The sequence below is a fragment of the Nelumbo nucifera genome, chromosome 4 (assembly GCF_055504915.1).
Source record: "Nelumbo nucifera cultivar China Antique chromosome 4, China Antique-T2T, whole genome shotgun sequence".
NCBI classification, from domain to species: Eukaryota; Viridiplantae; Streptophyta; class Magnoliopsida; order Proteales; family Nelumbonaceae; genus Nelumbo; species Nelumbo nucifera.
In genome coordinates this window covers 6,899,604-6,916,928 of record NC_142652.1, presented here as the reverse complement: position 1 = coordinate 6,916,928, position 17,325 = coordinate 6,899,604, and the positions used below count along the sequence as shown (strand labels likewise).

Sequence of the window (17,325 nt, the reverse complement as noted above, 5' to 3'; positions counted from 1 at the left end):
GAGTGGCGTGTCTTGTACGTCGCTGCTGCTGCTTCTTCACTGGCTTGGCATTGGTATTGCTGATTTCGGTATGGTATGGAATTTCGGCATCACTACAGACATTGTTGCGAGGTAGATCCTGGTTCCTTCTTGCTAGGTTCTCTTGGTTGTGGGGTTCGCACCGTCTATCGCAAGGGACGGAGGGGTCCTGCCTCGAGTTCGCACCTCGAACTCCGAGCTGGTTATTATCTCCTCGTGAGCCGTCATTTTCCTGCTGGAAGTGCCGAGGTGGATTGGCCCTGTTGAACTGACTATCCCTGGGCCTGTTTCTAAAATTTCCTTACGAGGCTGGAGGAGTGTGCTAACCGTCTCTCCTCCCACGGGGCGAAACCTGACCCTTGGAGGAATAGGTACTTGTGAGGTTTTCTCACCCCGATTGGGGGATCGATTGACGTTCTGGATGGTCCTAGGCCGATTGGGGTTCTGGACCAGACATAACTCTGGGTGCCCGGATGGAATTGGCTGCTGGTTTGGCTACAGTGGTGGGAACTGTTGCTGATACTGTTGGAATTGTTGGACCTGCTGCATCTGGATCTGTATTGCCCAGACGCACTGAACAATGTCATGGAATTGGGAGTGCCCGATTCCAGGAGGGATCATAGATGGCTCGGAGAAAGTCGCGCCCAGTGGGGGAAGCAGAATGCTTACTTGCATAGTGCTATGTGGTACGGACAATGACGGGACTCTTGATACTATAAGAGGAATAGTAAACTAGCCAATGCATACCGTAGGACCTTGGGGGAAGGTTGATTGTTGATCTTGCCCCCGATGACGTTCATCTCGGTACTTTTTCTGGTGTTGCTGGAAGAGTCCATTGGGGCAAATTGAAAAATAAAATTGTAACTAAAGTTGAGATGACCTTTTGATCGTTTCCCACAGACGGTGCCAATTGATGGTGCGTGATCTAAATACTCTTAGCTGGAAGACGATCCGATCTCCAGTTGCGCGGTGAGCTGGACCAATCTGTAGAACAGTAGATTAGAGAACCCAGGGTAACTAACTCGACGAGGTCGCTCCGATGCTTAAGTCAATACTTATACTGTGAATGCGAGCTGAATACTTGAGTGCTTGAATGCTAGTGAGTAAAATAATCACGCTTACCTTTGCCTTGAGGTTTCATGTCCTTATATAATGGAATAGTCATGGGCATTACAAAAGAGCTCCGGGATCTTTGGGCCGTGCAGATAAGGTTTGTTCCGTTTTTGAAGGAGAGCAATATGTTGATAAGGTTTATTGTTTACCTCCGATTCAGGCGGAACTAGGACAAGTCTCATCGTGATCCCGAGAAATTCGGGGTCCGTTGGGGAGGCCTTTGGAGTCGTTTATGTGGCGTTTTGGCTCTTTAGCTCCGAGCTGGCACTTCGATTCTTTAGTCCCGAACTGGAATAAGTATCGAAGTGTCTCTATGCCGAGATGGTTTTTTAGGCCGAGATGATTGGATACTCAAGCTCCGAATGTTGCAAAATGGATTCGTTTAGCTGAATTGTCACCCTCGAGCAGATCACGTCTACATGTCCCCTTCTTATTAGGTCGTGCCAAATCACCCTTCATCACTAGTACCGAATGTTATGCCTAAAAATTGGATCCTATTTATATACAATTACATCATTATTCATGGAATTAGAATTGGATCAAGAAATCCTTCAATAATTTTGAATAACCCTCTTTTATTTTGAATAATAAAAAGGGATAGATTATAGACATCATTTCTTGCTTGCAAGAGAGAAAAAATGAAGCTACCTTAATTACGATATACAAGGGGAAATAGGAAGTCATTTGCTCATCCCATCCAAAGCAGCAATGTCAAACGGGCAAAATGTGACGTTTCAGATGCAAAATGAATATGAGCATGCAGTCAGTGTCGGGACACAAATAAAAGAAACCGGGCCATAAGACGCGGGTCAGTGTAATTCCCCATTAACATCATCTGTAAGGGGCCTGAAAATGCAGTCTTTCTAGCTTTAACTAGATTGCAATGAATGAATGTCCCTGAAAATAGCCTACCTTATCCCCTCTGAAGGTGGACACAAAGTCTAAGAGTCAAATTGATTGCAACATATCCTATAGAACAGACCTGTAATTGTCAATCTGCCTATTCGAGAAAATTTGGGAGTGAAAATGTGCCGAGTGTAAATTCTGGTTGACTTTTGCTTCAAATTTGTATTATGTCGTCTTTATTTGAAAGAGAATAGAGGTAAGAGAAGGTTACTTGTTTGGGAGTGAGGTAGGAAGCAAACGTGATGCAGTCTCCACTTTGTAAGAACTGAGTAGCTGAGCTGGGGAAGGTGGTGCAAATTTTGCATCAGTTTTTGAAATGCAAAATTTGCACTGCTAGAGACGAAAGATACAATTTTTGTATCAGATAAAAGTGCAAATCATAATTACGAACAAATGGAAGCAAAACGGAACCAAGTGCAAAATTTGTATTTGCTTCAGATTTGCACTGCAAACAAACAAAAGTTTATATGCTTTTAAGATGCTGAAAGGTCTACTGCTTGCTAGAAACTAGAGGTGGCGATTTCTGATCCAATCTATCTAATTGGCTGGATGACCCATCTAACCCATCAACTTGTAACTCTTAGGTTCTTTCGTATGACTTCATTTTTTACGTACCCTTATCCTTCCTGGTTAAATGGATGAGTAGTAACTAGGAAGGATAAGGGTAAAAAATGAAGCCATACGAAGGAACCTAAGAGTTACTCCAATTGGTGATAAAATGAGAAAGTAGACTGAATGATTTGGTCACATCCACAGAAGGCCATTTACAGCAACTATTAGAAGAAGTGATCTATTACAAAGTTGATCGGGGCTAGAAGAGATAGAGGCAAACTGAAAAAGACTTGTTGGGAAGTAGTAAGAAATGATCTAAGTGCTCGTAATTTGACAATGGATGTGGCACTAAACATAACAGAATGGCAAAGAGGTCTGTGTAGTCGGCCCATATAGTTGGAGCAAGGTTTAGATGATGATGAATGATTTGAGAGAGGTACTTTGTGTACTAAATGCTTTTTTTGGGTGCAAGTACTAGATGAAGTTATGTGTATCATTCTCAATTTTTATTCTCTCTACTCTTTCTTCTCTTTCCTGTCTCCTATCACTTCTATCCATTCTCCCTCTTTCTTATCCCTCTCATCTATTCTCTATTTTCTAATTTCTCTTTCCTCTCTCCCTCCCTACTCTCTCCTTTAGACTCAGTTTGGTTTGATAAAAAACAAAAGAGAGAGAAAATGAAGAGAAAGTTCTCAAGAAATTTCATGAAAATCCTTGTGGACTTTCCTTCAACATTTTGTTTCTCTATTATTTCCTATCAAACCAAACACATCCTTAGGTTCTTTCTCCTTGGTTATGTGACTTCTCTATCCTCTCTCTCCTAACTGTTTTTTAAAGAAATCAAATTTTTGTGTTTGGGTTGAACCAATTATATAGGGACATGTGTTACTATAGGAGAAATCCATTTTTTTCTCAATAAGGAGTGGATTACATAGTTTAAAATATTCAAACGGGTCAAGATGGGTGAGTTGCAACCCATGTACATCTTAGAAATGTGGATTATCATTATCAATGGGTGTGGGTGGTCGATGGATGTGTTGGTCTTCAACCCACATCCAACCGAACCAATCCATTTGCCATCTGACTGAACACTTTTTCTCAGTGACTTCTTCCCTTCTCCATCTGACTGAACATGGCCATGGGCCATGCCTTTGCTTCTTCTATGCATGATGCATTTATCACCCAAAGAAGCCAGGCACCTAATTCTGCAGGACCACTGGTTCTGATGGGTTCTAAAGATGTAGTGTAAAAAAGTAAATAGAATACATGAAAATGGGGGATCATACTCAAAAGAGCTTAAAAAACCCCAAGAGGACTGGCCTGAGCAAAATGGGGCGATATGGGCACTGCACAGAACTTTCATCCAACAAAAAAAAAAAAAAGAAAGAAAGAAAGAAATGCCAAAAAAGCAAAATTGTTTTCCAAAAATGCTTCCTCAATTTAGGGAAATACCTTTTGGATATGCTGTATTTTCATTTGGATGGCCAATGCATCCAAAGAGCCCTATGTTTATACCATCATCTGACAATTTACACATCAATCATGTATATCCTTGGATTACTGTACCTGAAATTCACATAAATTTCTGAAAGACTGGAACTAACAAAGATGGACATGTTAGCCGGTGACCGAGGATATGCAATCTGCATGCCCCCTTGTGTGACTACAGTAAAGGTTTCAGCAACCAAATACACAAAGTTCACGAACAGAATGATAGGACTTTCTTGCAGAACCTTTCAAAGCCTTGATAATTAAACCAGTTTTGCTTCATCTGTAGCAGAAAAAAGATTATTCAATATCTAATGCAACATAAATTTGTTTTACGAAAACTGGCAGGCAACACTAAGATTCCTGTAACTTACAAAGTAAGGGTAGCCCTCAAAAATGCTAAAATTTTCAGGAGCACATTCTACAAATAGATTTATAAAATAAAGAACAAAGATTCCACAATCCTCGTCATTCCTCTGCTGTGGAACCTGCGAATAATTTGTTATATCCACATTGACAAAAACACAGGAATATGGATCACAAAAGTCAAATAGGAGAAACATCTTCACCTTAGGCACCAGAAGAGGAATCTTTGAAATCAACTCTTCTTTCTCTGGCCTGCCCTCTGATCTGTAAATGTCCAACAAGAACCTGGAATGGCCAATACACAGAACTGGTTATTTGACCCAAATATATAAGGGCAAGAATGCATGTAATAAATACATACTTCCTTATATCGGGTTCAAGACGCTTGGGGTCTGTCATTTCAAGTGAATCCAGAAGCAGCATACATGGTGTTCTGGTTTTTGATTGTAGATTTTCTCCAAGGTTACACAGGATCAAAAGACTCCAATGATGCCTTACAAAACCACATTTCAACTTATCAATGAAATTGCAGAGGAGCAATATGAGAGCAACTTACATGAAATTGTATGGGAACTGGAAAAACGAACCAGCAAACAATGGGAACAAAAACATATTTCCACGAAAAAATGTTCTTTTTCTTAATCCACATCAACACCTTTGTTTTGGTGGTTCCTCTATACAAAGCAAACCACAAGGAGTCAAGATATGTGAAGGAAGTCTTCTTATCTTCTGATAAGTTCCTCCATAAACTCCTACACAAGGCAAACCAATGTCATTAGAGAGGTAGGGAAAACGCAGGAGATTCATTCAGCCTACTGCATTTGTGGGACTTAGAACTAACTCCAAGTAACGCTCAAACATGTCGGTGTCTAGCTTCCTCTTTTGCTTTGGGATTGTGGTCTTATCGCTAGTGACTCTCTTCGACCGCTCACGGTGAGGGAAATCATCCCAAAAACATGGGGAGGTAAATTCGAATCTCCTAATATCTTCGGCTTCTTGTCTGGTTATTCTCCTTGGAAGTGCATGCACACTGGCTGCAAGATGGACCCAGCATGAACGATGCTTTGAGTATTGCCGCCAAACCTCTGTTAAAATTAAAAAGAAAAATAAATAACATCGGATTTTTCGTCGGGCATTGGCTAATAAAGATTCAAACTCCGTCAGATTTTTTCAATCTATCAAACTTACATAATCTTCAAACACTGTTTGCCTAAATCATAATAAACCTTGTTTTCTTTTTAATGCAAGCAATGCTTTTCATGTTAAAATGTTTTATACTTGGTTTGAACTTTACACAAACACATAATACACCTCTCCCTACCCCCACCAAAAACTAACATCATATGCTCATGTATCATGAAGAACTAGTTGCTGAAGCCATTTCCAGAAAACCCTAATTTATGGTCTAATTTTTTTAGAACAGAACATGCAAAAATTAGTAGCTTCTCTTACAGTAAGCAGTGAGAACGAAACCATAACCCTAGTAGATAAACAAAACACAAGACTCCAGTCATCCAGTGATCCAACAACTAAGGGCAAAGATAGGTAACTTGCCTGAGTCGGGAGAGTCGTGATCTGAGGCGAAAACATCTTGAATCTTTCTCGTTCCCATGGAGGGATGGCTAACGGAAATCGCAGTGGAGAGAGTAGCAGTACAGAGTAGCCATTAAAACTCTGGTTTATCCTTTTTTTTGTGTGTGTATTTTCGGGTTTGCCGGGAGTCAGAAGCAAATATTTGAAAATAGGTTATATTAAATTAACCAGAGAGTCCACAAGCATCTGATCATGTTGATCGACGACGCAGGTCCTCTCTTAGGTGGATCCTAAGGCCTGTTCACTTTTCGTTAAATTATTTATCCACATAAATGCAAATATCGGAGTAAGTTTTTCCTGAACAAGATAGTACATTTATCCATGTATTTTTTTATTTATAGGTAAATAAAGTAATGGTCATTTTAATCATAGAAATTCATTATTAAAATAGATATTTTTGTTTCATTCATTTATCAATAATTTTCTCTTACGTGAAAAAGTTATTTAATCATATAGGATATAAGTATTACTTTTATAAGTAAAGCTAAAAAAGAAATATAGAATTCTTGGTCAAGAAAAACTAAAATTTCATTAATCAACTTTTCCCTTCTTAAAAAACACCCCCTGAGTGAATAAAAAAAACACGAATAGGAATGTCCTGAGAGGATCTTCTCCTTACACAGGGCACCTCACTCGTGCCTCACATGTACATCGTACCCTGCATTGGGTACGATGTACGGTGGATGTGAGGCACGGTGGATGTGCATGTGAGGCGCTCCAGTGTATGGAGCAGATCCCATCCAGATGTCCTACCAATAAGATTCTCTTCCAATACATTCGAACATTACACGCCCGGTGGGTCCCACACATGATGTGTGGACACTGATTATGTTGGAAGTGTTGGGACGATTTTTGTTATGAGAAGATCCCAACTCCTCAATCAGTGATCGTGTACTCGTGTCTCATGTGTCCCTAGAATCAAGCAATCGATCCGAACGTTAAAACCGTCAGATTAGAATCTTGCACGTTAGCAGCGCTCCAATAAGGTACTCCCCTGGTAGTTCTTATAATAGAGATCAGATCGGCGCCCCACATCACCTCCCACCCGTGTATTCGGAACATCTTCCATGATTAGTACGGGAGGTGATCCCAATGCAAGGCGAGATGTGCATGTGAGACGCCTTCTGTGGGGCGCCAACGTGATCTCCTTGCTTGTGAAGAAAAGAAAGAAGAGAACCTCTCTGGTTCTCACTTGCTTGTGAAGAAAAGCACTGAAAGGGAGAATCGAGAGAGAGAAGAGATCCCCGAAGAAACCATGGAAGCGCAGGAGGGAACTCAGCAACCACACCTCGTGCTTGCCCACAAACTATTCCTTCTGACTCATCCAGACGTTGAGGACATCGAGAAAGTCCGCCTTAGAGAAGAAGTCTTCTCTGCTGTTAAAGCCGACTGTAGATCCCCTCTTCTCCTTCCTTCCTGATCTCCGTTTCTGCTCTTCTGGTTTATTCGTTCCTTTTCATGGAACTGACGAACTGACCCTTTTGTTTCCATCTGCAGATATGGCTCCGCTATACGAAACCCTAGCTGCTAATTCGATTTTGGAGATGGATCAGGCTGTTTTGGAATCCATGCGTGCCAAGATTGACGAAGAGCTCAAGAAGTTTGACGAAAAGTGAGTTTCTTTTCTTTTCTCTTTATTTTTGTTCTTGTTTTCCTGCATCTCTCCCTGGCTAAAGTGGAAGACAAAAATTATGTTAAATGTGCATATACAGGAATAAATTTCATATTCGAAACGTAGTTTCTGTGAAGAAGCGTCTTAGGGCCTATTCTAAAATCTATACAATGTTTTTATTATACTTTGCAGGAAATTTGGCTAATGTACTAAAATTTTCTTCATGGGATTTGGATTTTTTTCCCCAAAAGATTGGTTTCGGTTTAGACAGAACTATTTAAATGGGTTCTCTTAAATGTTTTTATAGTGGTTATTTCTGAGGTACAAAGATCATTTCTTTAACCCTAGTTAATACCTATGGTGGATTCGTCCTGCCGTTGCCAATGCATGGTCCTCTTTGCTGTGGCTTAAGGGGTTTTGTTTATGACTTTGAGCTAGATGTATGGGGATGGTTTCCTTGTTGTTGATTTGTTTTGAGGAGTATTATTAATCTTAACTGGATACTGCATCAAGCAGTCTAACTACATACGTTGAAATTTTAATTTCTTCTGTTTTTTTAGTCTGGATGGCAAATACAGCAAAATGAGAGATAAAACTTGAAGCTAAACGTTTGACATGAGCTTTCACTAATTGCCAAGCTGCCAGCAGTGTAAGATAAGCTCAAAACTGGAAGAGTTACCTGATGTAAGCAATAATAGGCAGTAATATTGCAACTAAGAGGCCATCTGTACATACCCGTCTTACTTGCTTAAATTAGAAAAGATAGCTAAGAACATTACACTAGTAGGGCAACACATTACCCCTTGTTGTTGGGAATGTTCTTTGTGCTCTGTGGTAATTAGAAAATTATATTTCTGGGCAAGCTTAATTAATTTGTTGGAGGAATATGAGACGGAAGAAATTGCCCTAAAATCACTGAAAGATGAATAAGTTTCAGTGTGAAGATATTTCTTTCTCTATGGAGACTTGATTGGTTATATGGAAATGGCACATATTGATTCTATTAAATTAGTTCCTGACAGAAATTGATGTGAAAAACATGTAAAGGGGAACTAGGGAAGATATAGCTTAGCAAGAGGAGGGAGAAGATAAGGAGTATGTTAGAGATAGCCTTTTTTTTTGTTTTCTAAAGGAGTCTATCTATTGTCATTTATTGTGAAAATTTTAAAAAGAAGCAGAGAACACATGTTATTATCCTTTGAGAAGTTTTCTTGTTCTTTTTTTTTTATTTGATTTGGGTGAAATAGTTCTTTTTCTTAAAGGTTCCTAGATTTTGTTGGCTTCTATCTTGGTTTTCTATATATTTAGAACAACCTATTCAAGGTCTGGAATGTTTTCTCAAGGCCATGGTTATTGGATTATTATTTATAAATGTCTTCTGGATGCGTTTGAACAGAATTGCCGATGCTGAAGAGAACCTAGGTGAAAGTGAAGTTCGTGAAGCTCACTTGGCTAAATCCTTGTTTTACATTCGAATCAGTGACAAGGTATATGCAGCTTTCTTGTTGTGGCTCAACAACTCTCTTTGTTCCTTAAAAATTCGTGAATTATTTGGCACTTGTGTAGCTTATTCTCTTCTGAATTCCTAGGAAAAAGCATTGGAGCAGTTAAAGCTGACAGAGAGCAAAACAGTAGCAATAGGTCACAAGATGGATATAGTTTTCTATAGTCTACAGATTGGTTTTTTCTATATGGACTTTGATCTCATCTCCAAAAGCATTGATAAAGCCAAGAAGTAAGACGAGTCTTTTACAATTTTAAAATACCTTTAAGACATTACATTTCAGAACTTTTGATTCCTGATATATGATCATGGATGGCAGTTTGTTTGAAGAGGGAGGTGATTGGGAGAGGAAGAATCGTCTTAAAGTATATGAAGGCTTATACTGCATGGCCACTAGAAACTTCAAGAGAGCTGCCAATCTGTTTCTGGATTCCATCTCAACTTTTACAACTTACGAACTTTTTCCTTATGATACATTCATTTTCTATACTGTCCTCACAAGCATCATATCTTTGGACAGAGTTTCATTAAAACAGAAGGTAATACACATAGGCTGGGCTCTTCATACTTGGTGTTATTCCAATGTTGGTTAATGCTGGTGGTTGCTGGTCCCTGTATTCAGGGGTGGAGCCAGGGAGGACCTGGGGGAGCCTTGGTCCCCCTGCATCAACCCCCCCTAATACAGTCCCCCCTTCGCCTCAAAGTACAGTTTGGCCCTCACAAAAAAAGAAAAGAAAAAAAAAGAAGCCCTGGCTCCGCCCTCCCTGTGTTTATGTTGGCAATGGATGTTGATTTTACCTATTTTTAACTCTCACTGATTGCAAAAGATGACCATATATTGCCAGGTGGTGGATGCTCCTGAGATATTAACGGTGATTGGTAAAGTCCCATATCTATCAGAGTTCTTGAACTCTCTCTATGGATGTCAGTACAGGTCCTTCTTTTCAGCATTTGGTAAGTGCATGTTCTATAACCTGCTCTAATTTTCCATTTCTCTATTGTTTTCCTAGAAGCTAAATTTAATTTTTTTTTTTCAAATGAAGATGATCCATAACCCCTTGGCATATTCCACAAGGGTCCTTTATTTCAAAAACTGTTGTCTATTCTTTAAGGGATTTCCCTTTCCTTGGGTGTAATCACACTCCCACACATGTGGGCTGGAGATATTTATACTTTTATAGAGCTTGCTGTTATTTGCAGTATGTCAGAAATTCTTGTGTCGCCTGCCTTATTGACCTTTTTTCCGCCTATTATTTTGCATGTTCATCAGCTGGCTTGACAGAACAGATAAAATTAGATCGTTACCTGCATCCACATTTTCGATATTACATGAGAGAGGTCCGTACTGTTGTCTATTCTCAGTTTTTGGAATCATATAAGAGTGTCACCATGGAGGCAATGGCAACAGCCTTTGGTGTAACCGTGGACTTTATTGATCTGTAAGTCTTTCATCATCATAGTCTTATCTTTGTTAAGGAGTTGGCTTCTTTTTATCCAGTTCTGGTTCAGATGTTCATAGACACTATACAAAATTTCTTTTGTGCTTTCCAGGGAGTTGTCCCGTTTTATTGCAGCAGGGAAACTTCATTGCAAGATTGACAAGGTCGCTGGGGTGCTTGAAACCAATAGGCCGGATGCAAAGAATGCTTTATATCAAGCAACCATTAAGCAAGGGGACTTCCTACTCAATAGGATCCAAAAACTGTCTCGAGTGATTGACCTGTGAGAATACCCTGTAGCTGGGAGGCATTGCAGGCGCGGTTGGAGGCCATAACCGGAAGTTACTAATGAGTTGAGTTGGTGATGTCCGATCAATTAAATCACAAAAGATATGTAATTTTTGTTCGGATTATAAGGGATGGCCATATGAACTATTGAATGCCCAAATGAGCATGCTGGCTCATTTTCTTTTATTTCAGTTGAATATCCCAGCTGAACCTGGTCTAATGAACTGTTTCAGAGGAGAAACACAAACGCATAACGTTAGCTAATTGTTGTCTCGCGGTCGCCTTTATCCTCCTTGTGCTATGTAGCTCTAAAGCTTTTCAAACAACTGCTGTTTCATAGTTTCAATCCTAACCTATAGAATTTACCGATTGAAAGTTCTGCTGCCAAAATATTGCCGCTATCCAACTTCATACTTCACAACCTGGATGTGACGTTCCCTTTTTTAACTTTGAGATTTTGGATAAGAGGAAGCTCGGTTTAATCTGATTTATTATTTCCAGGAAAGAATCAAGCCAGTAGGAACCTGCAAACTGCAATCTCATGAAGTGGACATAAGAAGTTAGAAGGTTGCGACCGTGGCAAGCATCCCTGCAAAATTTCAGGTCCATGAGTTCTCCAATGTGGGCAACACCTTAATAATATACATCTGCAGATATCTAATTGCAGCCAGAAAATATTTCCTGAGACTTCAGTCATCAATGACTTTGACAAATTCACTTGGAAGTTTTAAATCTAGAGTCTAATAACAATGAAAGGATAACCTCATTTTTCTATTCCTAAACGGCATAAAACAGGAAAAGAAATCAAGGGCCGGGAGGATTTTGTGAAACGATCTAGTGAAACCATGAGTCCAAAATTAGAGAACTCCCAGTTTGGAGATACAACTCTGAATCTGAAACAGAGGTTCATCTGGTATAGACTACACTTGGCATGACTACTCAAATGTTTTCATTATATTTCCACTCCTTACACAATTGGAAGTTTGGAACTTTGTTTTTCTTTCCCAGTAAATCAAAGTAAATTTATAAAAAACAAAACTTTCACTTTAGAAGGGCTAAAGTAGTAGCTAAAATATTTTGGCATGAAAATTTTCTGTCAACATCATGTTGAAACAAGCACAAATAGCTAGTTCTTTTTTTTTTTTTCAAAAATCACATCCATTTTTCAGAGAAACAAATAAAATTTATGCTTGAAAAATCTCCATACAATCTTATGAACTCAAATCAACAAAGACTTGTCCCGTCTCTATTTGAATACTAAGGCAATGGTGTTAACAGTGTCTATAAAATAGATGTCATATTTCATAATATATTTGTTTTATGTAATACAATCTAAGGTGTAGAGGAACTAGAACCAAGTTATAAATTACAAGAGTTCTATTGCATAAGTGGAATATAAATTCAGGTTATATATAAATATAACTTGCATATGATGAACATAGAACATACATGGTTATGAGCTCCAAATTCCCGGCATCTATACCAACTTATAAATCCGATATTTGTCTTGGGTTTGATGTACATTATAAAGTTAAATCTAAATACCATACAACTTGCACATTGCATAGCACATTTTCTTACACTAGAATCTTTTAATCAAACAATTTTCCTTCTCTTCCCTAACCTATAACAGTTACATATATCATTTTACTTTCCTTATTTACATAATTACAATTTCTAAGTGTCAATACTCATGATACACAAACAAATTTATATTGTGAGTTTTTAAACTTTGATACACTCCTTTTTTTTAATATTTTCACAATAGATATACTAGGACTAGGAGTGGTTAAACCCCCTTGATTCTTTTTCTTTTTTTCTTTTTTTTTTGGTATTAATCAACTCTTTTCTTATAAATGATAATAGCAGGATTCGAAACCACACCACTTCAGGGACAATTCATCCATCGCACCAATTGGGCTACCCCTCAGTTGGTAGAACCCCCTTGATTCCTAGTATTTAACATTCCATTGACACTATTTTTTTGGTATAATACTTAGTTATACTTTGAGACTTGCTTATTTTCATCTCTACCATAAAAGTGATAAAACCATAGGCTGATTTTAGGAATTATAGTTGATAGGTTCTACAACCAAATTTTTTTCTCTAATAAGACATGAAAAAAAATTGATATATTACTTCAAAACAGGCAATTCTTTTTTTTTAACTCAAAATATTATTCTACAGGTAATGATTGAATAGGCAAAAGTAGTTGCTTTAATAGGCAAAAGTACCCATATGTATTTATCAATAAAATAAATAAATGGGGAATCTTTTCTCCTTCTTTATAGAGATGCATTTGGATTCTAAAAAATTATATAAACATTTTGTACATTTCAAAGTTCCACTTGGATTCAAGTTCCAGCTCAATTTAGCAAATGGTTAATTGGTTTTGGATCTTATCTCGCCAATAACTGGAGAGATTCCTTCATTCCACATTATGGTTGGTGGCGAGTCTGAACCATTGAACTTAGCAAGGAATTTGGCATGGTGGTAGGAGAGAGAGAGAGACATGTATCATCTGTGGGTAAAAAAATTTCAGCTATTTAGATTTGCTATCTAACTAGCAATCTTGTTTAACTAATCTTGCTACAAATATGAAGTTTCCTCATTTTTTCTAGCAATCCACATTTGCTACGACAGTGTGTGGCTGCCCTGCGCTGAAACAAATAAATCAAAGCCTTTGATTTATTGTCATGGCCTCTGACTTATAGGTGGGGCCACTGCAGTAGATGCAGTGTTAAATTTCTTTTGAAAAGAGAAACATTTGAAAAAGTTTTACAAACCATGAGGAAGCAAGAAGTTTGCTTCATTTAGTATTTTTTTTTTTTAACTACAAACTTTAGCTTAGGTGGAGAGGCGACCATCTTAAAATTTTATTAACCATAACATAGGGAAGATTATTAGAAATAGGAGGGGAAGATGTAGCCCGCCTTGTCCGAAACCCACGATAAAATGTTCTCAGTTTTGCCCTCTCAAAATTAGGGGTGTCTATGAAAAACCAAAAAATCGAAAAATTGAATTGATCGGTTCGATTTTGGTTTGATATTTTAAAAAACCAAAGGATCGGTTTAGTTTTCGGTTACCCTAGAAAAAACTGACAGTTAACTGAACCGACTGGTATATATTTATATGTATATTTTATATATATTTTAAATATATGTCACATATTTTCTATATGTTATATATAAATATATACATATATTATATTTATAATAATCTATTTAAAAATACATTATATATTTTTATAGTATTTATAATATATTATATACCATTTATTATTTATAATATAATATTATACATATATTTATATAATATATTATAAATATAAAAAACCGAAAAACCAATAAAACTGATTCAATTTGCAAAAATTGTCCATGGTTCGATTAACCGAACCATCGACATCCCTACTCAAAGCCCACCCAAAAGAAAATTAAGCCCAAACAAAACAAAACAAATTAATCAACACGCAGAACCGGGAGATTAATGTAATCCTCACGAAGAAGTCTTTAAGTCCAGCTGAGATATGAGAGCCAGTTCTAAGAGTGATGGGATTTTCTCTATGATATGGGAGTTTGCAAAGAAATTCACATAAGACGGCAAGAAAATGTTATGCAAGAAGACACAAGAAAACAACAAAAGCCAAAACCCTTGCCAAATGTGTGGAAAACTTCTTTTATCATTTGTAAGTCTTAATGAACATTTTTACCTTACCTATAGTTTACCAATTGTTTCATTTCTTACCTGGGGCTATTTCTTGATGCAATGATAAAATCTTGTGCTGGCAAGCGTGAGAACATGTGTTTAAGCTTAAGAGCAGCCCACCTTGTATAAATTTCTATTGAAAATGAAATTTTCATGTGCATACTTAGATTTTTTTTTTATTTTATTATTGGCTTTGTTTTTCTTTACAAATTATATTTCTTATTTTGTCGATCACCTTTATTTCTTTCCCTTGATCAAAACTTTTGGGAATGATATTATTCCTGTAAGTTCTTATTTATTACAGGTTTTTTTTCATATGATTATACTTATGTTTCATTATATATATTTATTTAATATTTTATCTATTTGGTGTATATATTATAATTTTTATCTTTGCATTGATGAAAAATTTAAAATTATTTTTTACTTTTATAATTTATTTTTTAACCGTTGTTTCTCTTAGAATTGATATTGTTAAGATGTTTGTTAATTCTGTGGTAAATTTCTTTTTTCAAAGGGGTGATATATATCTATTTCTCTTAGATTTTTTTTTCAATTGTAAGATGTATGTAATTTTCTTAAAATGTTCGAAGTAAAAATATTTCAATATCAATTTTTTGTTTTAATTACTCAAATATTATGACTAAGTTGATTAGGGGTGAAAATGGATTGGATCATGATTCGATCTGAATTCAAATATGATCCTATTTTGTTGGATTTAGATATCTCCTTTTGGATTTTTGGATCGGAGGACATAATAGGATTTGATTGGATCACCCTCTGATCCAAAAGAATCTATGTATAGGGGTGTGAATTGGACTGGATTTGGTCCAATCCGATCTAGTCCAATGTGAGTCCATTACAAATGGATTAGGTCCAATCCAATCCAATGAATATTTTGGACCAGTCCAATTCAATGTCTGGACGGTCCAATTTGTTCAATTAGTTTGTTTTAATTTAGATCAATTATAATCTGAATCGGGTCCATTGACACCTATGTTCTTATTTTCTATCAATGGACCAGACATTGGCTCAATCCAGCCCAATCCAATATAAGTCTACTATGGATGGGACCAGGCCCAATCCAATCCAATAAATACTTTAGACTATTAAGTTTGGACTGATCCAATTCAATGTATCTTTTTGGTCCATCCAATCTATCCAAATTGATTTTGATTTGGACGGGGTCCAATCCAAAACCGGTCTATTGACATCTCTCTCTCTCTCTCTCTATTATATATATATATATATATATATATATATATATATATATATATATATATATTGCATAGATAGATAGATATAGTTATTTAGTTATTTGTAAATATATTTATATTGCATTTTTTGTAATTTTTTTTATAAAAAAGGCATATATATGATAAAATTAGTTGAAAAAATGCTTTTTTTTTGTTTTTCTCTATATAAATGGTTATGCTTATTTCTTTTAATAATTTGTTAAATTTTATAGAAATTAAATCAGATCGGATCAGATTTAGATTTCCACATCCTTAACGGATTCGAATTCAAATTGACCTTTATGAGATTTATATTATCGGATCAGACTTAAATATACCCTAATTCGAATCTGATCCAATTTATTTGCATCCCTGAATATGATAATGCTTGTCGCCCCCACTAACCGAAGGTCCTAGATCCGCCACTGCTTAAGACCACATATAGGTGGGACTTAACATAGGTAAATGGTCTTTTATTTTCATGTCTTTCTTACATGATTTCCAGTCTGTAAAGGTTTTAAGAATCATTTCTCCTTTATAATTCCGTTTCCTTCCCAATACCCCTCCCTAACCATAATGGCAGAAGTGAACAGAACTTTGAAGATAAGGGCTTGTATGTGGCTATGTGCCAATTTCGTAACCCTTTATATTATATTAAAATCAATCAGAGATTGAGCAGTGAACAACCCTTTATAACATCCAAATACTCCAAATGGAATTGTCGCCTCGCCAATGAATATTAATTAAAGAAAACGATGAGTTGAATCACTGTATGAGATTCTTAATGTTCTTGAGCAGATACATATATATAGATGAATTGAACAGTTTTTTGAGATGGTATCAGAATCTGTTTGGCCAAGTGTATAATTAATTAAAAATTGTAGCGCAAAACATTCACGCTTTAAATCTGATAGGTGTTCCGACGACATGTTATAGAATAAAAACCTATATATGTAAAAACTTCATCTAACAATTTAAGCTTTTAAGTTAAACGAAAAAATTATTAGGTCCAGGTACGTTTGAAATCATTGGATTGGAATGCATTACAGTCGTACCCCATTGAAATGGCATGAATCGAATTCCTTCCCGGCCGGTGCATAAGTCCCACCCACCTTGTGGTAGCAACACTACATGTGCAGTTGGCTGCTTGCTCGCAACAAGTCATGAATCTCTCTCCAAGTCTCATCAATCGTATAAAATTATGGCAAAGTCTGGTCACGGTCCCACAAAAGATACAGTTGCGAATTCTCCGTTGTGCTGCAAAAACTTTTATATAAATATACCACTCTTAATTAATCTTTTGAAAAGATTGAGGGGGCGTTCTTTTTATGGATTTTGATAGGGGGAATGTTGGTCAATGGGATTTTGGTTCCAAAGAACTTCATAAATTTTCATTTTCAGATTTATATGAAGATTAGGGAAAGTTTATTTTTTTGAGTATTGCTTACCCGGGTAAGTGATACCTGATGGTGCGCAATCCGGCCGGTCTTAGTTGTCAACAGGGGG

The 17,325-nt window shown here is 36.9% G+C and overlaps 2 protein-coding genes across 2 annotated transcripts; one reads left to right on the top strand and one right to left on the bottom strand.

The window, feature by feature from the left end:
- Window positions 1-4,003: 4,003 nt before the first annotated feature.
- LOC104591613 (Cysteine proteinases superfamily protein) lies at window positions 4,004-6,321 on the bottom strand. The gene is made up of 7 exons (XM_010250521.3): window positions 5,998-6,321; window positions 5,285-5,528; window positions 5,031-5,195; window positions 4,805-4,936; window positions 4,647-4,728; window positions 4,452-4,565; window positions 4,004-4,360 (listed from the first exon to the last, which is right to left on the bottom strand). The coding sequence occupies exons 1-7, from the start codon at window positions 6,053-6,055 to the stop codon at window positions 4,289-4,291; spliced, it is 867 nt and encodes a 288-aa protein (XP_010248823.1). The 5' UTR covers window positions 6,056-6,321; the 3' UTR covers window positions 4,004-4,288.
- Window positions 6,322-7,143: 822 nt separating this feature from the next.
- Window positions 7,144-11,143, top strand: LOC104591614 (26S proteasome non-ATPase regulatory subunit 6 homolog). The gene is made up of 8 exons (XM_010250523.3): window positions 7,144-7,427; window positions 7,534-7,648; window positions 9,045-9,135; window positions 9,238-9,383; window positions 9,472-9,691; window positions 9,998-10,106; window positions 10,423-10,591; window positions 10,704-11,143. Exons 1-8 carry the CDS (start codon window positions 7,292-7,294, stop codon window positions 10,876-10,878), a joined length of 1,161 nt encoding a protein of 386 aa, XP_010248825.1. The 5' UTR covers window positions 7,144-7,291; the 3' UTR covers window positions 10,879-11,143.
- Window positions 11,144-17,325: the final 6,182 nt, after the last annotated feature.